Here is a 24,057-nt window from a genome sequence, read left to right as displayed (position 1 = left end):
GTCCTCTTCCTAGTGTTCTTAGTTTGGCACTTTCTGTGAGGAGTTTAAGGATCAGGAACCAGATCAGATGCAAGCACATCCCTGAAGAAACTATATTGTGTAACACATGAACAATCAGAGGAACAGTACAACAAGCCCTTTACCTCCAAATAATGGGTGCTCAGAGGAAAAAGGAGCTTTTTATGAAGTTTGTTCAAGTCTCTGTGATCCTTCAAAACAGGATTTACTCATCTCAGTCCTGGCCCTGTAAATTACAATATCCTACAGTTTCTGCCAAGGCAAACATATATAGCTATGCTTCAGTTCTGTAATGAATCATAAGCAGGCACTCTGCAGCGTGTCAGCATCAGCAAAAGAGACCTCATGTTTGCATACATATGCTAAACATGACTGTGCTCATTGTGTGTCAACAGGATGGCACCTCTGTGCATGGGCCTTAATAGGCTGTTGGTGAACAAATACATCTGACAGGAAGGGCTATCTTTCAGAGGTAACTAAAGCAGGGATATAATTTGGCATTTTGGCTTCTAGGTGTTCTCTGACATGCAGTATAGATTCCCACTGGCTGCTAGCATTTACCTCTGAAAGCTGGGCCCACAGCAGTGCATAATGACCTCTGCTGAAACCTAAATGCACAACTCACACAGTGATAATGCTGCCTTGGCTATCAAATGCTGGCTGCAGATCTAAATGGCCAAGAAAAGAAAACAACACCAGTTAGACTGAGATTTCACAGGACTCTACAGCATCAGCAGAGAACTAAGCCCCTTGAGAGGCACCACTGCTCCAATCCTTTCATACAGAGTAACCATATTTTGTGACCTAATGCTTTTCCTATACTGTGCCTGGTGTAGCAGCCAGAGTATTTTCAATCTTCCATAGGATCTTGGTACTACCTCGTAGCTGTTTCAGATAAACAAAGATTATTCCCAGCTCATGTTGGCTCATTCTTCTTCCTTTCCTCTGCATCGTCACATTTCTCAAAAAATGCTGAAACAGATAGCAGGTCTATGAGTGAGGAAAAAGTATACATATGACACGTTTCAATTAGGAAAAAGTTGAAAAAGACACCTTGTACCTTTCAAGACAGAAAATGCATCTGTTGCTTTGAAAATGAAGTAATATTACATGTGAAAACTGTAAAAGCTCACATGGAAAAATAATAACTTCAGATTGACAATTGGGAGAGACAAATCACAAAAATGCAAAATGTGAAAAGCAGTGCAACAGGATACTGTAAAGAATGATTTTGAACAGTATGTCTACAAAGAATGGAAAAAAGTTCAGTGCTCCTGCTGTAAATCCCTCTCTAAGAGAACTGCAGAGACAGAGTTTGAAATCACATTATCCATTTTGATCTCCCAGAAGCATAAAGGCAACCACAAACTTGAAAGAGTTTGCAAGCCACTGTCAGTCCCAAGCTGATAAAGAAAAGCTACAGCCTCCCAATTGCTTTCATTTGCTGTCCAGCTAATCTTCAGCTGACCATGAGCAGCTGTCCAAGATTGTAGCTCTGCTTTGTAAGCCTTTTAAGTTGTTGCCACCATTGACAATTATGCAGAAGAGCCCTACAAGTCACTCCCAGCTGCGCAGCTGATTCCAGTCTCTTGCCCTCAAATTAAGGGTCTCAGTTGCCACCTCTCCCTCCCTAGCTCAGTTCCAAAGCCTGCCTCACTTTGGGTATTTGGGTACTCCTTTACCCCCTGTCCCCTGCCTTACTTTGGGTTTTACCCCTGCTACTGACCAACTCCTTTATTACCCATAACTTTGCTGATTGCTGGCATGGTCTTTGCCCAAGCATTTGTCTCTCCCTTTGAAGTGGGCTCACTTCAGCATCCAGGTCTCACTGGGTCTCGTTTGGTCTCAACACAAGGCACACTGTCTCCTACCCAGGTAAGGCATGGAAACCACCACAAAGCTCAGAGAACAACAGCAGAAGTGACTAACAACTGAAAAGATTAAAATAAACAAATGTATGTCACTTGGTTGAAAGAGTACTGGGAAGAGAAGAAAGGTGTAACTATGGTTTCATGGAAGGTATTACTCTGAAAGACAGTATGTCTAAAAGAACACTGAGAAGGGAAAAGTCTGGCTATTACAGAAAAACACCCTAAAGCTGAACTCTGGGAGACTGGAAGTCTCCATAATTTTCCTTTTAGAATTAGACCATATAATTACAACCAAAATACAAAGAGCTCTATGGATATTTATGAATCTGAACTTAATATGACTTAGCTATTCTGTGGGTGAAGTGTCTATTATAAACAAACAATGGTAGCAACAGGAGTTCCAAGCCAGTTTCACCCTACATAAGGCAAGAAGGAATGTAGGACTGAAATAAGTGAACAAATGGGTTAGCAAAGTGAATTAGAATCTGAAGGCACAGCTGTATGACTAAACACAATGCAATAAAACAGGGCAGAATAAGCCCAAAGTACTTCTCCTTTGCTCCATAAAAAGTCAAAAAAAAACCAAAACCTGCTCCTTGTCCACGATCTGCAGAGTACAATATTTGTTTCTTTCCTGCAGAACCTGTGGACTCCCTCATTTTGGAAACACGGCTTCCCAAATTTTAAATCAGATGACGACAGAATGTGCTGACTCCAGTCCCACCCAGGGAACTAGAGGCTCTGCAAAGCCCACCCCCAACAGCAACTGTTTTGCAAGTCAGCCTTCCTGCTCAAAGGCCTCATCCAGAAGCAGGTGCTCCCTGCTCTCTCACCTGCCTCTCATTAAACCTTGCCTGGCAAAGGCTGTGGTTTTGGGTTTGCCCTTTCCCTTCAACTCTTGGTTTCTGTCTGATTAAAGAGAGCCATGTCAACACAAGGAGCAAGGGGAAAAGAAAGCATACATGTGACTACTTTCAGGGTGGGTAAGATCATGAAATGGACTGTGCCTTTATTTTTCCTCCCTCCCTCTCTTCCAATTGCCAGATGTCCTTGGTTCTGCAACTGAGTGGAGCAGAAAGGAGATGAGGTTATTAGAGTTCATTCACACTGCACACAGGGCTGCTCCCGCCTCTCTTCCTGTTTGCAAGGAAATATTACTCCCTCTGAAAACAGGAGACAGAAAGAGGCAGACAAGTGGATAGGGGAAGAGTGAGAAGAGGGAAGGGAGAGAGGGGAGAGAAACAAGGAGAGGGAAGAAGGGATTATGGTAAGAAGAGAAGACTTTTCCCTGGTTAATGAACTGGAAATTAATAGCAAGTCATATCAGGAGTGATGTAGCCACCTTGCTGCCACGAAATTCCTTTAAAAGGCCATTGACACAAGTTCCTTTGAACTCTGGAAAGCAACACAACGCTCATCTGGATAAAAAAAAAATCTCTAACCCCTTCTAGGCTTTCTACTGTCACCTCAGCTTTCAAGCTTCTGGCTAACCTAGAGTATAGCCACCTCAGGAATGGCCAAAACCAGGGCATGCACAGGCTTACAGCAAGGAAGATGTGACAGCAGCAGCATCCCTCCATCCTCCCCTCCAAGCCATCCTGTAAAACGACAAATCATCCCTCCTCAGTTCTGTCTGGCCAGATGAGCTGTGTAGCCAGTTTCTCAGCATGGACAGGGGACAAAGCGGAGTCACTTCAGAGGGACACCAACTTCTGCAGCACTCACAGGGATGAACATGAGCAGAACTTGCTGTTTGTAGCTGAACTGCAATAATCCCGTGTCTGGCCACGACTCCAGCTCACTGACAGCTCAATACCACTATCAGCACCGACCTTCAGATGGCAGGAAGCACAACTGAGTCTCTGATAGGGGCTTCCTACTGGAAAAATTCCATCTGTGCTCCTCCCAGGAGGATGAAACACTCAGAGCAGCTGCCCCCTCCTGCTAGCACAAAGCAAAGGGCAGCTCTGTGCCACTTGTGGGGGGGAAGCAAAAGGGAGGGAATCCAGCCTGGGTCCTTGTCCACAGAATGTGTCAGCATCAACTGTAATAGCAATTTTTCCCTATGGAAACTCACTTTAAATTGGAAACAACATTCTTTTGCCAGTAGCACTCAATTTCTCCAAGCAAATTTAGCTATCCTAGCAGTAAGCCTTTTTCTTCCCCTTGCACATGTATCTATGCAGACATGGTTTTGGTTTACATGTCTGTTTTTCTTTCTAGGGTCCCTGTAATGGCTAATAGTGAAATTCCTTCACATTTCTAACCACAACACCAGATACACACATCATCAACAAAACAAACAAACAAAAAAAAACAACAACAAAAAAAAACCAACAAAAAAACCCCCAACTTCCTACTATAAAATAATCTGCTAACAAAATCCCCCTTCAGTTTGGAAAACTAAAGTTGAGGTGTCTGCAGCTCATTAATCCTGCGGCTGACCAGCTCTTACACACTCTTCATGCAGCAATAGCTCATCACATCCTACTTGAAGGCCAAAAATGCAATCTGACCCTACCACCTCTGTTTCTTTATAAATGCCACTGCATGACATCAAGAAAAACAGGACCACAGACTCAGTTCCTTTCTGGATGCCTTCTCTATATTTACTCAGCCATCAATATCTTGTTCTGCACAATTATACATAGCTATGCAAAACATAACAGTCAGGCATTCTTTGAAGCAACAGTTTTATAACCCAGGGCTTCCTTTGTCTTCCCAGAGAACAGAGTTTAAGAGACAAGAAGTAATAGCGTCACCAAGATCAGAAGCAATGAAAATAACCAACTAGGTCCAAAAAGCTGGGTTTTTTTGAACGGGGCTTGCATAGAAGTTGGAAGGGAGTGGGGAGAATTAGAGAAGGTCTCTCTTCAATTATTGTGTTCTTTTCTGGGAGCACATATTATAGAACAAAAACTCTACCACGGATCCTATAGTCCTCCTTCATGACCTAGTCCCCACAGAAGTTATAACCCCGCTTCAGGGAAACATGACTCTAATTCACAGCAGATTTGAGAAGTCACCTCAATGTTATTTCCAATCTGAAGCAAGAGATCAGAACTTTAAGGAAAAAGAAAATACCCAAAATAACATCCTGGTAGTGGAAATGCCAGGGAAAAGGACTAAACCTAGTCCATAAGGAATAAGAGGACCAATAAGATTATGTCTAGAAAAGAGCACTGCAGGCCTTTTTTCTGCAGAGAGAAAATGATAGTGATAAATAATCCCACAACATACTGGGGTTGTTTTACTGTTTCCTTAAAAAATTATTTCATCTCAACTATGCAGTAAGAGAACAGTATTTCATGATCCATGCCTATTCTAGCCAAGCACTTTTTATCAATGGAAATCTCCTCAGCTCCCCAGGCTGTCTCAGTGCATCTCTTCAACACAGAACCTCAAACTGCTGTTGACTCCTCTGAGCAGGAACATGGCACAGTCCACTAAGTGCACTGAGCTACTAACAGACAAAAGCAAAAAATAAGCAGCTGCACCATTTTATCAGGAAGACAAGATGACAAAAGACATATAAAGCCATAGCATATGTCATGGCAAAGCCAAAAAGATAAACAAGAGAACTTAAATGCTCTCAACTCCTATCCCTTGCCAGACTACATTCTCTTTCAAACTGGTCTTCTCCATCCTTTACCAGCTATGAAATTAGAGGACACGAAGAAGAGAAGCAAAAGAGGAAAGAACAGAAGGGGAAGGCTGCTTACAGTAAAACTGTTTGTTCATTTTACTGACTTCCTCCTTTCCTCCCACCCCAGGAGTACTTCCATCAGCCTACTGCACATCACCATAACTGATACAAGATTGCTTCTGGGAAGCAACCTCTTAATAATGTCTCTATAAAACACTTTGTATCCAACCCAAAAGCATCAATCAAAACAAATACTACCGCTCACAGGCAAACCAGAAATACAGTACTGGATTGCAAAACACGCAGGAAACTCATTAAGATTCCCTTCAGGGCAGTAGGGGAAAAGCACCGATTCCCATTCATAGAAGGATCATCCCTAGATGTAGCACAGAGGTCAGGAAGAAATTACAGTACTACTGAAATACCCATACAAAGAACACATCAGAGGGATACTGTAACAGAGTTTTAAACTGCTTCAGAGTAAGCCTGACTGGTAGTCTATTCCCCACTCAAGGATCATCAGGGATCTATTTTGTTGGGTTTTGCTAATACTGCTCTTAGAAGAGCAGGAGGAGAGAGGCAGGGTTGCAGATGTACATATCCAAGCACAGATCAGCCAGAAGACTGCAGCAGAGCAATGAAGGAGATCAGAAGAGCTGCCAAGAAACACAGTGAAGACTGGCAGAGGGGGGCAGGTCAGAATAAAGGACTATTAAGAGCTCTGCTGCAAAGTAAACTTGCCCTGCTTTTGACCACTCTTCTGGATTCTGGCCTGTATAGGCTATTTCTGCTTTGGGGGTCATTGCAACTGAACTCTTACAATGTACAGTATCAACAAAATAAGGACGACTTCTCTGAGTTTTGTAAACCCACCAAGCAGAAGCTAGGAGGGAAGGGTTAAAGGTCTGAAAATGAGATAAAGAGATCTGTGTGACAGGAAGGGAGCATGTGAGAGGGCGTGTGACAGGCTGTGTAGCAGAATGTGTGTGTCAATCTCATTGCCTTCGAGGCCCTTGGCCAAATGTGGAGCTGAACTTTCTGCAGACTTTGTCCTGCCAAGTCATGTTCCCTTCTCACACTGCCTGACATCACCACAAATACTCAGCTCGAAAACAGTCCAGAGCCGGACAGAATCCACCGCTCAAACCCCAGCCAGTGAAACGGCTGCGCTGCCGGCACACCCACCAGATGGGAAAACAGAGCCACCAACTCTCCTCAAGGTTGTCTCCAAGCGCCCACGAGGCCTCACCCTTATGCATGCACAAAGTGTGCTATCAAGGTATAGAGAGACCAGAGGTGCTAAGAGACCATGCTTTCCTATTGCCCCAGTAACAACTCAGAACAGACTGAAAGTCTGCACAAAGGTTTTAACAGAAAAATGCAAAAGAACGTAACCATCAGACCACCTGAGTTTGTCACAAGCATCCTGCTGCAAGGAGTGCAGTCTACACCCAACTCTGGCACAACCCTGCCACAAGAAGGGAGCCATCCACACACGGCCCAAGGACAAATGAGAAGCCAGCAATCCTGCAAAGACTGATGCTCCAGCAGGGTCTGCAGGAAGCCAGCATGTGTTATCCTATCAGAGCACTCCAATAACCCTGACTTCTCAGAAATAAGTGCAAATCCAAGATCAAGGCTGCAAAATGCAGCACGTGTACTAGCGTGTGGGAGTAAGCGATGGGACTAAGCCAACAAATGGCTCCATTTCTTATTTTGATCCTTGTGTCAAGGAAGAAGGGTGTGGATGGCCCACTGATTCTGGGACACTGCTAAAGGCACCACCCAGAGCAAGTATCAGGGAGTAGCAGTGGAAGATGACACTGAAAGAAGGGAGAAAAAAGCCTGCAGTCTCTTCTTGTTTTTTTTCTTCAATCTTCACCCCCAGTCTGCTGCTTAAAAGCAGCTCTTTAAAAAATGCCCTCAAAGTACAACCGACAGGGAGAAAATTAACATGTTCTTCAGGCAAAGGTTTCTCCTTCCTCCACTCCAAATTTCTACAAGAACAAATAGCAGCTTGGGAGCTTTCTGCAGACCAAGGAAAAATTTTTCTTCAGTCCCATACAGGCCATAAAGTTATGTCCCTGCTTTTCAGACACATAGTGATAACAGAGGCTACCTTGTATGATCTATAGTTATTCTATATCTTACATTTTAAATTTTTATTTTTCATTTTAGAACACCCCTCACAACAGAAGTTCCCTCTTCCTTTGCTAAGGAAGGGGTTCTGACACCTTCCTTAAAGGCGCATTAGTGCAATCCTTGCCCGTCCTCATGCTATATGGCCCTTAAATCATATCCTTACCTATCATATCATAGCCATACCTGGCTTCCTGTCCAGACATGCAGATGCCTGAGAATGTCCATCTCACCAGCTGCAAACACAAAAGCCATCTTTCGAACTTCTTCCTAGCCCTTTCACATAAATCAACATATTATTCCTTTCCTGCACACAATGGCCAAAGGTGGGAAGCAGTCAATCAGAAGACTGGAATCACAAAGTTGTTGTTTGAGGGCCAGGTGACAGCTTCACCATCTACTCTTGGAGCTTGCAGCTGGCTGAGCTGAGCTGCCCTGCCTTGGTGGCACTTTTCATGCAAGCCAATGCATGCTGCTGAGGGCTGCCCACAGGACTCCGAGTGTGCATGCGTGCCTGCATGTCAAGGCATGCACCACCACAGCAAGTCCCAAAAGCTGTTCCAGTGCAAGTTCATGTGCCCACACAAAGCTGCATGTGAGCTTCTGCTGGCAGACGTGCAAAAAGCCACTACGTGTGCATCTCTGTGAAATCCTCCAGCAAAAATCTCTGGCAAGGCATGTGGAGTCCTTTGAGGGCTGGCACATTTCTGCGTGTATGTCCGTGGCAACCAAGACATACTGCAGAGCTATTACAGAAGCCTACCTGTTTGTCCTCATTTCATAAGAGCTCTAGATGAGACTACTTAAACTCCAAACATTTTCCTTTGAATTGGTTTTACACACAGTTTTCATGATCACACTTGTTAATTTATTTTCTAAGTCAATGGCAATTTATGATGAAATCTAAAACAACCATTTAAACAAACACACGCAGGCTCTATTCAAGCAGGACATGGCTACTGAAGAATGTTTAAAAAGTCTAACTCCTAAACTCGAGAAAGTCATGAAGTCCACAGAGCCAGTACAAAATAATTATTTCTTTAAAAGGCAGAGAGATTAGTTTCTTCAATTCACTTATTAAATTAGTTCAGTTCACTCAAAGTTGGTGCAGGCAGTATAAAATGGGTGGAAGGCACCTCTCTCTTAGAATCTCCAAATGAAAACAAGACAAGGAACGATGAGTTATGCTCATTCTAAGATCTGGAAAGAGACAATTACCAAAACTAACCACTTCATTCTGCTAAATACAGGTAAGACTACCCTGACAGAATCAGTTATTTAACAGCACACTCCAGCAAGCGTATTTTCTCTTACATATCCAGTGCATGATTTGTGTGATTATAGTATAAGTATAAAAAAGTGCATATTTCATTTGACCTTTTTATTCAAATGCAGTTTTGTACAAGTCATGAGGAAAGAAATTCACCCAGTAATTACAACTGGCCGTTTTGTAATGTAAACATTTACTGTGATATAATAGCATAAATAGATGTATGCAGATACACTGTATCATCCTGTTTGGCAAGAAGCAGTAAGAGATGAGCCTAACTGATTAGACTAAAGCTGCCTTTTTAAGAAATTACCAAATGCAAAACAAACTTTAAATGAATTATTTAAATCACTAACTTTAATAATGATTTCTACCAGCAAGTGGGAAGCCTTGATTTAAACCAATTGACCTTGTTTGCCTCATAGCTGCAGGAGAACCAGTGGGCCAACACTGCCTTGCTCCCTGGAGGGAGAGAGGATAGGACTTCCATACCCTATTGGTTTCAAGAAATTTTGTGAGCATATGTGACAATATTTTTTAATTCTTAACACAAACTAGAAAGCCTTATATGCCAGGAGACACCTACTCTCTTGTCAGTCATGTGCTTTAGCAATCAGTCTGATACTCACCTAACACCTGACTCTGCAACATGGCTTTTAAATTGCTTCAATTCTCACATCCCACAAGATAGTTCTCCTACCTAATCCTTATAGGCACTAGTTTCGGTCTGCTCAAAACAAGAATTAGATTTCTCATTCTCTAACATTTTCTCTTCACTTCTTCACCAACTTCCCACTAAATAAACTTTTTTTTTCCCCCTTCCTTAAACCCTACTGGGAAAATCTGCAAAGCTCTGCTCTCCTCTGTGCACTACCTTAGTTAACCTTTGTCCTCCCCAAATAAGATTGTTAAGAGTTTGACAGTGCATACTTCAAAGTGATTTATAATATTACACCAAAATGTAAATCACCTTAACATTTTCTTTTTGACACTCCATAAAGCAAGTATTTTTGCTTTACAGGAAATCTGGTTTTGAGATCTCCAGATATAAAAGTACAAGTTACACTAGCTTTAGGGATGTCTCCCTTTCAGTGGGAACACAGAAAGAAATTTTTTTATGTTCCAAATATGGAAAAAAAAAAGTATTTGGTCACAGGAAGTCACAGAGCAAAACTGACACAGGAATGCTAAAAGAAGCCATTGTACCATTTCTAAGTAATATATTTTTAAAGTCCGACTGAACATGGACAGCCTGTTTTTATTTAAACAATATTAAACACATCTCTCAAACCTGAAGTAACTACAATGAAAATGCTAAGTCAAACACAGTACTTGTATACTGGCAGAAGTATGATCTAATGACCAAGTTCAACCTGTCTATAAGCCTTAATGCAGACCTGTACCTATCAGAAGGAAGCACTCCCCTGAATTCCCTCCTAAGATGAAGTTCCTTCACACCGAGACAGTTTCCACAGCCAAGAGAATGTGACTCTGCCTTCCTGAGTTATTATGCTGTAAGGAAAACAAGTTAATACATCCTACAGAAGATCAGCAGAACATTCTCCCCCAATGAAACAAGGTATCTTTGTATAGAATCATAAAATGGTTTCGAATGGACCTAAAAAATCAAGTAGGTTCAACACCCACAGCAATGGGCAGGAACACCTATGACAGTTCTGGAAGACTGACTTTTCTCCAAGGCTGTCAGGTGTGTGAATCTCATTACTTGGTGGGGGAGGGAAAAGAGGGAGAGTGACAAACAATCTGATAAGCTTCCCTTATTCAACATGCAAAGACCCACACATCTGCAACAATGAGACTTTCACAGCAGCTGCTTCCAGAGCAGAAAGCAGGATCATCCTTCAATGCACCCAAGACAAAGCACATTATATTCTATACTCTTCCTTAGACAGATGGAATCACAACTTCTGAAAAACAGCAACAGTTAAAGATTTTTAAATTCAAAACCTGAAATTTTGAAAACTGTCAGTCTTGGCAGCCATACAAACACAGGCCAGATCTAAATACAAGAGACATACTTCTAAGATGTGAGACCATCACCACTTGATCTAACATTCAACAACAGCAAAATTCCTTCTGTTTGCCTCAGAACAAGCATGCCAGGTTGAGAGGACTAACCCGAGAGAAAGGAAAAGAAAGTCACAGCAATCAAATACACTTTACCACACTGGAAACACGACTCTTCCTGCAGGTGTAAGACAGGGACAAGGCAGCAAACTCCTGCTCTGTATTTGTAGGGCCGCACGCCTGTCCTGCGTAGCCTTCCCTGCCTCCCTGCACAGCCAGCTGGTAAGGAAAACGTGCTGACAAGGCACAGGGAGCTGCAGCAGCAGTAACTGGAAACAGCAAGCGAGAGCAACCCCAGGCACACTGCCAGGACACAATAATTCTGTGATAAAGTTTCCTGTCCCTATTTTTTCAGATTAGGCAATTTATATACACATAGTCCCTGCTGTGGTACTTCTCCCTGCATCCCTTCACAACAGGAGTAGCTGCAAGTTTTCTCTGGCAGCTACAGAACTCCCATGCAGCTCTACAATGACCCATTTTCTATCCTCCCTCAGGCTGGTTTAGGTTTATTTTCTCCACCTTTTATTTTGGGGGTCTGGGAGAAAGTTGTTAAATATTTTCACCCTGTTTTTTCTCCTGCAAAAGCTGGCCTTCCTGTATGAAAAAGAATGCATGGGCATATTCATGTATGAGAAAGAAGTATCACTGCAAGTGCTGGATTTCAAAAAGGGGTCACACCAGGAAGCCACACAGCCTGTCTGCCCTCACAAGCCTTGCAGCAGCAGTATCTTCTGGTGAATATGCCACAGGTGCAATGACAAAGAAGTGTACCAAGGACAATCTCCACCTGGTCCTGGCACAATGTGTACCACATCCAATGTCCTCTTTCCACAACCCTAATCATAGAAGGGTAGAGCTCAGTAACAACTGGCTGAAGTTTTCAAACAGTTTTTGTTTCCATAATTAAAATAAAAGGAATGTTTTGCTATTTCAGCAAGGGGGTTATGTCTTGATTCAGACTCAATTAAAAAAAAAAAAAAAAAGCCCACCACTCAGTAAAGGAAATAAAAACCAGGTTTTCTGTTTTCTTTTGTCTGTCCTCAGGCATAGCCTTCTCTCTGACACCCAGGAACAGCAGATCAACTTCATGTACCTTGGAACATGAAGCAGATCCGAGAGGACTCTTCCCTACAGACAAACATAACCCGCAGTCATAGCCAGAAACTGTCTGACACACAGTGATCCAAATTGTTAGTCAGAAACGTGACTCAGTGTTGGAGACTCCCTCAAAAAAGCCTTACAGGGAAGAGCCCAGCTGTCCCTTTAGGAAAATGAAAAGAAGGGAAGGAATTTTCAGGAGACAGAGTATTTGTCTTTCACTGGTGATCCAAGGTTTGGTTCCAGCCCATAACGAAATCCTGTCTTGACAGGTCTGTGGACTTCAGCAACATAAGCGGCAGTGAAAGAGCACAGTGAAGAGTAACCATCAGTGTAAGTGAAGTTACCTTTCAACAGCACCATGCAAACTAACAGCCGAACAGACAAGTTTCTGTCCTAGAAAACTCGCGACCTGGGTTGACAAGATGCAACAGGTGAATGACACAGAGAACTTCAAGCTGAGCAGAGAGGAAAGCTAACAAGTCACCACAAAGCAAGTAAACATCTCCTCACAGCACGTCCGGAGACAGCGGACAGAAACCCGGGCTCTTCAGATGCCCGACAACAGCCACGAGAAACTGACACCGCTCCCCAGACGCCTCCGACCCCCTTAGCAAAGGGACTCTCCGACAGCGCGACCGCTCAGTGCCGGCGGGCAGACACCGCGCATTACGGCCGGCGCTGGGCTCCGGACCCAGGCCGACACAGGGACCCCTTCCCTCCCGTCCGCCGGGCCCCTCTCGGGTGACTCCGCCAGCCCGGCCCGCACCCAGCCAGGCCACCGGTGCCTCAGCGGGACCGGCCACCGCCGTCCCTCTTCCTTCCAGCACCTTCCAGAGCCGCCCGGTCCGGCCTGGCCGGCAGCACGACGCGGGCGGGCGGCGCTGCGCCGCCGGCTCCGGGTCGCAGGGAACGCTGCGGCGCTCGGGCAGGCGCAGGCCGCGGGGCGGGACAGCGCGTCCACGTACCCCGCCGTGAGTCACGGCCCCGCGGGCGGCGAGAAGGAGACGCCACCGCCCCCAGAGCGGCGTGAAAAGTTACCGGCGCGGGCCGCGGCTCCCGGCGATGCCCGGCCGCCGCCCCCCGTAGCACAGGTGCCCGAGCCGAAGGCGGGAGGGGCGGCCCGGCCCGGCCCGGCGCTGCTCCAGGCACTCTTGCCGGCGTTCTTCCCGGCGCCGCGGCGGAGCTGCCGTGATGTCACGCGGGCTCGGATCACGTGCAGGCGCCGCCCGCCCCGCTCCGCCCCCGCGGGTCCCGAAGGCTCCGGGCGCGGGTGATTCCCGGCGATGAGACCGCACGGGGGCCCCGAAGACCCTCCCGCGCCGCGCCCGCCGGCCTCGCCGCCTGCCCATCCTCAGCTCAGCCCGCAGCAGCGGAACCAAACCAGCAGCAACAATAGCACAATCCCAAAGCAGGTGCCGCAGGAACAGACCGCGTTCTCCCTCCGCAGAGAACCTTGTTCTTCCAGCACTCGCCAAGAACTTCCTCAGTGGTGCGGTATCGGTAAACAGGTAAAAAAAAAAAAAAAAAAAAAAAAAAAAAAAAGAACGCGTCTTCGTGCTGTCCTAGAGATAGGAAACAGAATTCAATTTAAATTCACTAAGCATTCGAGCATGAGCAAATTGAACACGTTTTTCCGTCCAGCTGAGCCTCGTGTATTGCACCAACCCTGCCCTGAAATAACCCCCCTGCTCCACAATTTGGCACCCTTATTGAGCCGTTATACACACCTTTCTAACCCTGCAAACTACGGAAGGTTTTAAGCAAATAAACAGGTAGAGCTGGGTTATGAGCGGCTGTGCTTCATGACTCCAAGACTTCTTTGCAAACGCGAGAGTCATGTTTCCTTCTTTTCTTAAAAAAGAGATAGCTGAGAACCTCATTCACCTCCCTCTATGCACTTCTGCGTGGAGACAAACACGAAGTAGCACTAAAGTCATTTAACTGCCTATGATTTTTCCCTCTACACGGCACCTACGAGATCCTCGGCCAGCGATCCAGCGGATGCACAGGCGGCAACAGAAGCCGCGTTTCGTCTCACACTCGTCTAATTCGACCAAGTTTCGTAAAGAACAAGCAAAACTGGGCAAAACCCGGCAACGCCGCGCAGACTCTCTGCAGCTTTCCATTCCACACGGGCATGCTCAGGCTGACCCGAGGGATGCGACGATGAGCGACTCCCAGCTGCCGGGCAGCGCGTGCCAGGCCGCCTTCCCTACTTCTGCCCACGAGTTTACCCAGGAGCACAGCGCCAGAACACTGTGAAACCTCGTGTCCTAGAGCGAAGCTGCGGCGGGGGTGACAGCGCTGCGCCCTCATTCCCGCCGCTCCTACCGAGCGCTTCCGCGGCTGCAGCCCGGGGCGAAGCCTCCGCAGGGCTGACAGCGGAGCTCAGCGCCTCCAGCGCGGCGGGCCCGACGCGGCTGCTCGGGGGGCTGAGCGGGGCTGTCCCGCCGCCGGGATCCTCCTCCTCGGGGGCGGGCGCAGCGCCGGGAGCGCGGCCGGGGCTGTGCGCTGCGAAACGCCGTCCGCGCAGGCCGGCGGCCGGCGGCGCTCGGTTCCGGGCGGTGTGCGAGCGCCATGGCGGGCGGGCGGGGCGGTGCCGTCCTGCTGCTCCTGGCGCTGTGCCTGCAGCCGCTGCCCGCCCGGGCCCGCAGCCTCCGCTTCGTGACGCTGGTGAGGGGGACGGGGGGACGCGGGGGGAGCCGAGCCGGGCCGGCCGGGCAGGGCCGTCGTGACGCGATGCCGCCCGCAGGTGTACCGGCACGGAGACCGCTCGCCCATCAAGGCCTTCCCGCGGGACCCGTACCAGGAGAGCGCCTGGCCCCAGGGATTCGGGCAGCTCACGCAGGTGCGGTGCGAGGCGGGGCGGGCGGCGGGGGCCGGGCCGGGGTCCGGACCGCCGGTGACGCCCGGTGCCGTTGCAGGTGGGGATGCGGCAGCAGTGGGAGCTGGGCCAGGCCCTGCGGCGGCGCTACCGCGACTTCCTCAGCGACACGTACCGGCGGCAGGAGGTCAGTGCCAGCCTCCGGCTCGGGGAGCGGCGCTCTCGGCCGCCCCACGGTGGGCCCGGGCCGCCGCGCGGGCTAGGGCTGCGGGTGGCTCCTTTGGGAAGGGAAACGCCGGCGCCGGGACTCGTCTCCAGGTACTTTCGTTCCTTAGCCCGTTCCCACTGCAAGAAGAAGAAGAAGAAGAAGGGCCCAAGGCAGGCTCTGTGCTGAGTCTGGCCGCAGGGTGTGAAGGCAAATCCAGCCAGAGTTATGAGACTGTTCGAGCCACTCACTCTGAAATCTAGGGAGCTAAACAGCAATGCTTGTTGTAGCTGGTATTTGTTTCTTACTCGAGCTTATGAGATTTTTTTTTCCTGTTACAATAGCTCACAAGAATGCAGCCCGTGTTGGCCCTGCCCTCCCCAGTGCACTTGAGGTACAATCTTACCAGAGCCTGTAGATATTAGTAGTAGTTACTGACCAGCAATGACCCTCTCATTTCCTTTCAACTGTAAAGTATTGACAGTTGCCCAAAGCCATTAATTCCCCTCTCTCTCATTAGGATGTCCTCACATTTTATAATAGTTCTTGAGAAACTGGTAGGTTTCTTTTGGAAGAAGTCACAGAACCCTTGTGGAGCCATGTACTAAGCACAGACAAAATTATAAAATATTAAAAAAAAAGTAAGGAAATCAAAAATCCTCCCAAGTACCTCTGCTAATAATCAGCTGGTACTGAATCAACTGAACAGGTGTCCAGATGAGAGGCTGGTTCAGATGGACAGCAGGCAGCCAAGACCCCTTCTCCTACTAAAGACTCTGCACCACTTCAGTTATTTTATCTGAGCTCAATTAAGCTGATTGAACAGATGGGGCATACTAAAAATCCCATACACTTTTCCTTGTTTCTCCCCTTCTAGGGCTTCCCAGTAAGAACCCAGCTTGTCACAGTTCAGATTACATCCCTTCCTTGACATTTACTTCATCAACAAAACTTCCAGCATTGGCTCAAACACAGATCCTTTAACTATCCTCAGTATTTCTTTTCCAAACATACTTCACTCTTATACAGCTTCTGCAAGTTGGAACTCTTTTCCTTCTCTGGCTTGAGAAAGAAAAACAAACCAAAATGTGCAAACAAAAGCTGTTCTGCTAACCAAGCCTGAACCCTTGCTCAAGTTGAGCAACCTCCCTTGTAAGAAGTGTTGCCTCTGGGTGACACCATATGACCGTCTGTCACCTGACTCAGCGACAAGCTGGAGCCTGGCAAAAGGTGCTGAAGAAAGCATGTACACTCAGGGCTTAATTGCTTGGGGTTTTTATGATACTTCTAGAATTACGTCCTTATCTTTTAAAATATCTCATTTCTTCAGAGCTTACCAAGGATAAAAGCAAACCTGTCTAATGAGTACAGGGTCAGTTTTTTCAAGCCACTGTTAAGAGGTAAAAGTGGGCAGACATTGATGTCAGAGAAAAGACCAGTTGGGTTTTTTCTTGTGAATGTAAAGTTTCTGAGGTACACTTCACATGAGAGAGATTATACAGAGTATATATATTTTATGTTTCTGTCCTAACACTTAAAAAATCATAGTCTTTACATTTCATTCTTCAGGCTTTTTGTTCTTGTTTCAGATCACACATGCTGTTTCCTGGGACATTCTTTTATGATTTCCTGTTGGTCCTCTTGTTTTATCACTGGTTTCTCTAGTTTCCCCTTAACTGTTTTCCTTACACAGATACAAGAATACTAAAGTTTTGCCATTTTTACCTTCTGAACATTGCTGTATTTTTCTCATTTCTCCTTTTTTCTGGCTCAGAACTCTCTCTTCTGAGCTCTAGAATGGTCAAGTCTTGGCCCATTAATCCCAAGAGCCCACAATGATCAAATAAAACCCCAGCCCTCCCTATTTTTGTTTACTCTTCTGTTAGTCAGATCACTCTTGTCTTTGTTTCTCAGATGGAAAAACTGAGGCTTGAAGAAGCCATTTCTCTTCCTGAGCACAGTCAGTCATTCCTAGAACTGACAGCAGAATGCAGGAGTTTGCCTCAGTCCTGCTGTGCAAATATAGCACATTTCCTATCTGTACCCATAGTTTCCTGCATCTTTGTCTTCCTCTTCCCTGACCCTTCCTCAGACTCAGACTCCTTTCTGTCTCTAACCTCTGCACACTGCGCCTGGGTATCCCATTGATCCAGACCAGACAGCTCCAGTATTAGACAGCAGATTGTCTTTGTGTGTGTCCTTACAGTTTTGTCCAGGCCAAGATCAGCAGGCTCTGTCCCTTTGACTCCTATTCCCCTGCTGTCCGTGAGCAGCTGCAGGGCACTTGGCAGTGTTCCTGGGCGAGTGCATCATCTGTGCCTGAGCATCACCACTTGCAGAGCGTTAGTAACAGTGCACTGTCCCTGTCCTGGCAGATCTTCATCCGCAGCACAGACTGTGATCGGACACTGATGAGTGCAGAGGCCAATCTGGCAGGCCTCTATCCCCCAGGAGGACAAGAGATGTTCAACCCTAACATCTCCTGGCAGCCTATCCCTGTGCACACAGTCCCTGAGTCTGACGAAAGGGTAAGTTCATCTCAAAGACATGTATTGACCACTCAAGTAGTGTAGTGTCCAAAAGTGTTTGCTATAGTCTTGATTCAGAGTGTCTTGAATTTCTGGGACCTATCTTGCAGAGGTTTTCGTATTTTCAGAAAAAGATGAGAGAATTCAGGGGCTGGGTTCAGTCAGCATGTCAGGTGCAACACCTGAGCAGACCACACATGATCAGGAGTATGTCAGCAGGCAGTACTTGAGGCTGTTTGTAGATGCAGTCAGGGTTCCATTACAGTTGTGCACGTTTACTGCAAATTCTGTACTCCAGCATTCTTGGTGACCTGGCTGCTCTTGTCTCTGCCCAGCTACTGAAGTTCCCTTTGACCCCTTGTCCACGGTATGAACAGCTACAGACTGAAACACGGCACTCAGCAGAATACATAAATAAGACCAAAGAGAATTGGGTAAGTGATTGTTTACATGAGGTAAGGTGGTTCTAGGCTTGTAGTTATCACCTCTGTATAATCAAAGTTCTGAGAAAAGGGAAGGGATACCAATGCACATAATACAGTATGAGCTTAGAAAATTGAAGACCTTTCTCTTTTCTCCAACCTACAGCAATTCCTGCAGATGGTGGCAAAGGAGACTGGGATCCGGGATATCTCTCTCGAGAGTGTATGGAGTGTGTATGACACGCTGTTCTGTGAAGTAAGTCTGGCCATCATCTTACACTCACTGGAATCTGGTCTCTAGGATTCAGTGAGTTTGGTGGAAATTATTTTACAAAATCCCATGAAACAACTTTTCACCCTACAATTAGAAGTAATGTTCTAATTTCACAGTAATAACAGTTCCCACTCACTAGAGGCATGTGCCAAGAATTACCTATTTTTGCACCCTATAACCTCCCACTCTGTAGCTCAGATATATATCATGTCAGAATCAGAAAAAGTCCCACCTGCATTATATGTATCTCTTGAAAGTCACTAGAAAATGACTGCAATCTGAAATCTTTAGATTGTCTGTTGACAAGCCTAAGTCCAATTCGGTAGAAATGAGATCTCTGCAAACTGAAGAAACATTAAATTTATTATTTAAGTTGGGACCTTAATTAAGACTATTCCTGGTGCTACATCTGGTTCTTCAAATCAATCATATTTCTTTCTGTGCTTATTTTAATGTCCTATTTAAAAGAAAATAATGCTATCCTAAGTTAAGTGGGGTTCACTCACATCTGTTTTTGACATATTTTCCTTTGTCAGAGAAAGACTCTAGAGACAGATGTTACCCTTTACCATTTGGGATGGGGGCACCAAACTCAGTATTTGAGTTGATTTCTGTTAAAAGGGCATCTCATGAAGACTTAAACAAAAATTGGGTTAGCTATGCTGTGGTAATGCTAAACTAAAGGTCACATATCCAGGATACTTAAAGTTGTTACACACAGGTTTCTCAGTATATAACTGTACAGTACGGTCTGTCATGTCAAACTAGCGAATTATTGAATTATGGACACAGAAAACCAAAGCATTTTGACACTGTGTCACACTAATTCTGTGAGTGTGCAAGACTGCTTCGCTTGCTGGCAGTGGTGTACAGTGGTGTGCACTATTTTAGGGGTGTAAAAGATAAATCAGCAGGGAATTGCACTTTTCTATGTAAAGTAGCAGCCTGGGTTGCTACAAACTGAGAATATTCCAGTCCAGAGCTGCATTGTACTATGTGAATCTGCCCTTTGTATCACAAACCTCAATTCCTGTCTTGTAACAATCACAGTGAATCAACTTCTATTGGTAAAAAAATATCCTTTGGTCAGAGAGTTCAAGAACTTCAGATCTTCTTCATTTTCAAGAGTCACTTAATGAGTCTGCAGATTGGGCCTGGAAGGCGAGTTGACAACCACTATAATCCCCAAGAACTTGGAGAACAGCCCACAGTCCCAAAGCAAAACCAGAATGTTGTTAAGGAAAGAGTGTTTCTCACTCAGAACTGTACCCTCATGCTGATTGGTCTCTTCAGCTTCTTTGGTCTTCCTCCTTTTTAGTAAGTCATACAAAAAGTGCCCTGAAGAGGATTGTTTTTCTCACCTGAGCCAGTAGAGTCATTCTGTTGTGTGAATGGAGACAATAAAAAAGTCCAAGAAATAGCTGAACTTACCGGCTATTCTCTTTGTAAATTAATGAAGAACTAACTAAATACCTAAGCTGCTGATGGAATTTCTCTGAACCACTCAGACAGAATGGGCCCTTAAGGATATTCAGCCTCAACTTCTGGAAGTCTAATGGGATGTGGCAAAGAAAATTGTTCTCAGTAATGCTGGGAAACCACAACTGCTGTTTGTCTGCCATTATAACTAATCCTTTCATATAATGGGTTGGCTGCAAAGCAAGTTCTTCTCTTGGTTTCCAGTTCTTGGGCTCCTGGGTTTGAATACACGGCTTTGTCAGTGGTGCATCCCACTGTTCTGTCCACAGAGCACTTGCTAACTTTGTCTAGTGTCTTTCAGTGGCCCTCAGAGCCTCCAGGGAAACAGGTGCAGGTACACCAGAAACTCTTGAGTTCACTCGCTTATCTGGTTTTTTTCTTTGACTGCATGCCATCTGCAGGGCAGAATTAGCCACATATAAAGTTAATGCCGTAAGATTACTGTATCAATTACAACATAACCTTGCACTCCAGCTGTGCTTTCACAGAAATGTAGCTCCTAGGTTGCAGTCTTTATTCTCATTACTATTTTTTGGAACAACATCAAAACACACATATATTCTTTGTATGCAGCATAGCAGTGTGAGGTCAGAAGCACAAATAGGAAAGGGGCATATTGCATATTTAAAATAGTGTAGAAAAGCAGCAGCAGTATGGGCAGGTCTCCAGACACCCTCCCCTTCTCTGTTTAATCTGCGACCTGTGCTACCTGCACACAAATATTCTGTTTCTCTTTCTAGCAAGCACACAAAATGGATTTGCCTGGATGGGTGACTCCAGAAGTCATGGCTCATTTGAAGGAACTAAAAGACTTTGGTTTTGAATTTCTATTTGGGATCCACAATCAGATAGAAAAAGCTCGTCTGCAAGGCGGTGAGTGCACCTGGGAGGGAGCCTTGTGCTGCTCTGTCTAGCTTTTGCCTCTTACCAGCTGTTCTCTTTCCTCAGGGGTCCTGCTGGATCACATAAGGAAAAATCTAACCAAAGCAGCAAATGCTTCTGCCCATCAGAACTTAAAACTACTTGCCTATTCAGCAGTAAGTTAGAGCTGGAACCGGCTTTTAGCCATCTCCTTCTGCTTACAGGGGATTGGGGCTTGGTGATAGTTTTAACCCCTTCTAGCTTCCCTACAGCCCGTGCAGTGATCAGGACATGCATCTTTGCCTCTGACTGGGTGGGAGATGCAGTATCTGGCATTGTTCTTGTGGGATCCCTGAGGAAAATTCTCAATGTGTCCTTACTCCTGTTAGCTTAGGCTCATGAACAAGACTGGCAGACTTTGGAGAGCCACTATTTATTTGCTAGATGGGTTGATGTTACTCAAATATGATGTTTCAGAAGTGTGGATACAGTTGTCTCCCCTTTCCAGCAGCCTACTGCCTGGAAAGTCAAGCATTTCTTCCAAATTGCTCTCTAGAGATTAATTCTCAGAAAAACAGTGCAGTATATATCTGGGTGTTTCACTTCCTCCCCTTCTCTGGCACCATCACAGACCACTGTTCTAGCAGTACAGTTCCTCTCCCATTTTCCAGATGGAAGTTACAAAGGTGACATCCCCTCAGCACTGCCTTGTCCATTACTGGTGTAGTCTGAGCTGCGGTGCCACATCCCTAAGGGTGACTGATTTGGTTTTTTTCCCTCTTTCTCAGCATGACACCACACTTGTGGCACTGCAGATGGCTCTAGATGTCTACAACAAGATCCAAGCACCATACGCCTCATGTCATTTATTTGAACTGTACCAAGAGGATGATGGGTGAGGGCTGCAGTAAAGACATCTGCTGTGATTTCACCTCGAGGGTTAGATACCTAGGCTAGGCTCCACTCCTGGGGCATGCAATCCTGGCTCCTAGTGGAAGACTCATGAGGAAAACTTATCACTATAATAAAGGAAAGGGTGTGCACACTTAGTTTTTGGGAAGGGATGACTTCAACTAGAGGAAAAAAAAAAACACCTTGCTCTGTTTCGTTTTCAGTAACTTCTCTGTGGAGATGTTTTACCGGAATGAGAGTGGGAAGGAACCCTTCCCACTGACAATCCCTGGCTGTCAGCCTAAATGCCCATTGCAGAGATTCTTAGAACTCACAGATCCTGTTGTTCCCCAGGACTGGGAGCAAGAATGCAAGGTGTCAAGCAGCATGCATGACACAGGTGAGCCCAGATTTGACCAGAGTGTGGCAGAAGGGGAAAGTCTGAATGATACCATGCTGACCATTTATTTTCTCCCTTACAGAACTCTTTGTGGGTTTGGCTGTGTGTGGATCCATTCTCCTTCTCCTTATTATTCTCCTCTTGACTGTACTCTTTCGCATACAGTCTCAGCCCCCTGGGTACCGGCACGTTTCCAATGAAGGAGAAGAGCAAGCCTGACAGTTGCTTCAACTCCTTCCCAGGCAGTAGGAAGGAGCTGTGTTGCCCCTAAGGATGATTGGGCACCTTCAGTTACTCAGCATTCTTCAATTTTGGCCTTTACTTCCCAGAACAGAACTGCACTTGATTTCTGGATACTTTCTAAAGGTGACGTCCTTTAGAAATAACCGAGAAAAAGAACTGAGCTACTCTAAGGAAATGCCACCTTAATTTTGAAGCCAATATACTGTGTGGTGCCCTGGTCCTCATACAGCTTACTCAGTCTGCGATTCCCAACATGGCCAGTTTCAATTTTCCTCCTTTAAAGTGACTGTAAACGTTACCACTCACCATGACTGTGGCAGAGAAGCTTGGGCCTGCAGCAGCTGCCACATCCAGCTGCATTTCTCTTCAGGGTCAACCTGCTTTGAGTGCTTTTCCCTCACACCATAGGGCTGCTGATGGTAGAAAGGCTGGACTTGAGCTGGGGGTGCACCTCACCAACAATGCACCAAGAGTCATCTACTGTCCATGCAGAGGGAACTGCTGCAGATGATGGGAGACATGTAAAGTGTTTCTTGAGGTTGCTGTCAAGTAGTTGCTGCTGGCAACTGGCTTTTTTTCCTCTCTTCACACTGTGGGTCAAGAGAGGACTGTACTGAAATCAGGACAAGCCTGAAAACTTAGTTTTCAGTCAATCCTAGGATTTCGCTCAGAGTAGAATCAGAGTAAACCCAAAAAAAACTCTCTCATGAGAGAGAGCAATTCCTGTGACCGAAGAAACTCACACTCCATTTCTTATGCAATGTTGGCTCTAGAAAGGAAAGTCCCTCTAGATAAGAAACTTGGTTTCTGTCTAAAGATCCCAAGTTTAAATTTTACTTCCCACATCTGAACTTCAAGGACCTGTTAAAGGGAGTATCCAGTACTCTAGGTAATCCAGATTTCAACCCAAGGAATATGCTTTACTAGCAGAATGTTCTTATGCTGTAATTAGGAGATGTAGCAGAGCTATTCACCTAAGACTAGATTAAATGCAAAGTTCTATAGTTTTTCTTCCTATCTTCCCTACTGGATGGACAACAAACATTAAGGATCAGAGTTGGCAGGTGAGTGTGGATTCCTTTATTTGACACACTTGGGCATTTTGCCCAAAGTGTGATTCTTTCTCCGGCCTGGCCTCTCTGCATATTGCAGCTGCTGCACAGGCCTTCACACCAAGTGCTCACTACCTGCCTTGTAGTTTTTGGCAGAAAATGAGAGACTGCAGCAGGCACCAGAAGCACAGGCTCTTCACGTGGTGATACTGCACATTCACTTCCTACTTTTACTTCCCTTTCTGGGGCAGTTCCCTTCCCCTCTTGGATGCAGAAGCCAGTTCTTAGGTTACAAACATTTCCTTTTGTTCCCCCTAAGGAGTACCATGGGGACTTTTCTCCACACGGTAATCAGCATCTGCCAGCATGGGAACCCTAAATTAGCAGAAGCAGCTTGCTGTTCTCAGCATCTTCCTCACCTTTTTGTCCTCTGAAGATACAGATTAGGTCTCCTACACAGCAGAACAGTCATAAAGAAAAAGCTACTGCCTGTGAGAACAGGCACAAGAAAGAGGTAATAGAAAGTGCATTTAAGAGGACCTGTTATTTTTAAAGGCACCAAATTTTGCACATACACAGAAAAGTTTTTATGATGATTTAGTCATTTTGACTGTGAATGACTTTCTGTACTTGTTCCAATACATTTCATTATTAAAATCAATTTCGCACTGAACTATACTCTTCTTCTCTAGGAGTTCACAGGGTTAGCACCAGTGTGCTCAGTGTTGGAAAGCAGCATACC

General features: G+C 45.7%; 2 protein-coding genes across 7 annotated transcripts in view; one reads left to right on the top strand and one right to left on the bottom strand.

Moving 5' to 3' along the window:
* NR1H3 (nuclear receptor subfamily 1 group H member 3) overlaps positions 1-14,583 on the bottom strand; it is a 30,833-nt gene extending 16,250 nt beyond the window's left edge. The window contains exon 1 of one of the 6 annotated variants that reach the window (XM_041459714.1): positions 14,468-14,583. The gene's annotated coding sequence lies outside the window, so the exon portion shown is untranslated. Of the gene's footprint in view, positions 1-896; positions 920-12,480; positions 12,502-12,646; positions 12,907-13,101; positions 13,467-14,467 lie in introns of those variants that run through there. The other 5 variants (XM_041459713.1, XM_041459712.1, XM_041459715.1 and 2 more) reach the window with 5 other exon arrangements.
* Positions 14,580-23,984, top strand: ACP2 (acid phosphatase 2, lysosomal). The gene is made up of 11 exons (XM_041459711.1): positions 14,580-14,809; positions 14,889-14,984; positions 15,061-15,147; positions 17,541-17,693; positions 18,029-18,127; positions 18,282-18,371; positions 20,609-20,741; positions 20,817-20,905; positions 21,518-21,624; positions 21,845-22,020; positions 22,103-23,984. Exons 1-11 carry the CDS (start codon positions 14,714-14,716, stop codon positions 22,237-22,239), a joined length of 1,263 nt encoding a protein of 420 aa, XP_041315645.1. The 5' UTR covers positions 14,580-14,713; the 3' UTR covers positions 22,240-23,984.
* Positions 23,985-24,057: the final 73 nt, after the last annotated feature.

This window comes from Pyrgilauda ruficollis, unplaced genomic scaffold, assembly GCF_017590135.1.
Source record: "Pyrgilauda ruficollis isolate IOZ18807 unplaced genomic scaffold, ASM1759013v1 scaffold14, whole genome shotgun sequence".
NCBI classification, from domain to species: Eukaryota; Metazoa; Chordata; class Aves; order Passeriformes; family Passeridae; genus Pyrgilauda; species Pyrgilauda ruficollis.
Note: the sequence above shows the minus strand (reverse complement) of the source record. Positions and strands in the feature narration are given on the sequence as shown.

Coding starts and splice junctions, on each gene's coding strand:
- ACP2 (XM_041459711.1), top strand. CDS start 14,714: ATGGCGGGCGGGCGGGGCGGTGCCGTCCTGCTGCTCCTGGCGCTGTGC. Junction 18,372..20,608: donor ATGACACGCTGTTCTGTGAA/GTAAGTCTGGCC, acceptor TTCTCTTTCTAG/CAAGCACACAAAATGGATTT. Junction 22,021..22,102: donor AAGCAGCATGCATGACACAG/GTGAGCCCAGAT, acceptor TCTCCCTTACAG/AACTCTTTGTGGGTTTGGCT.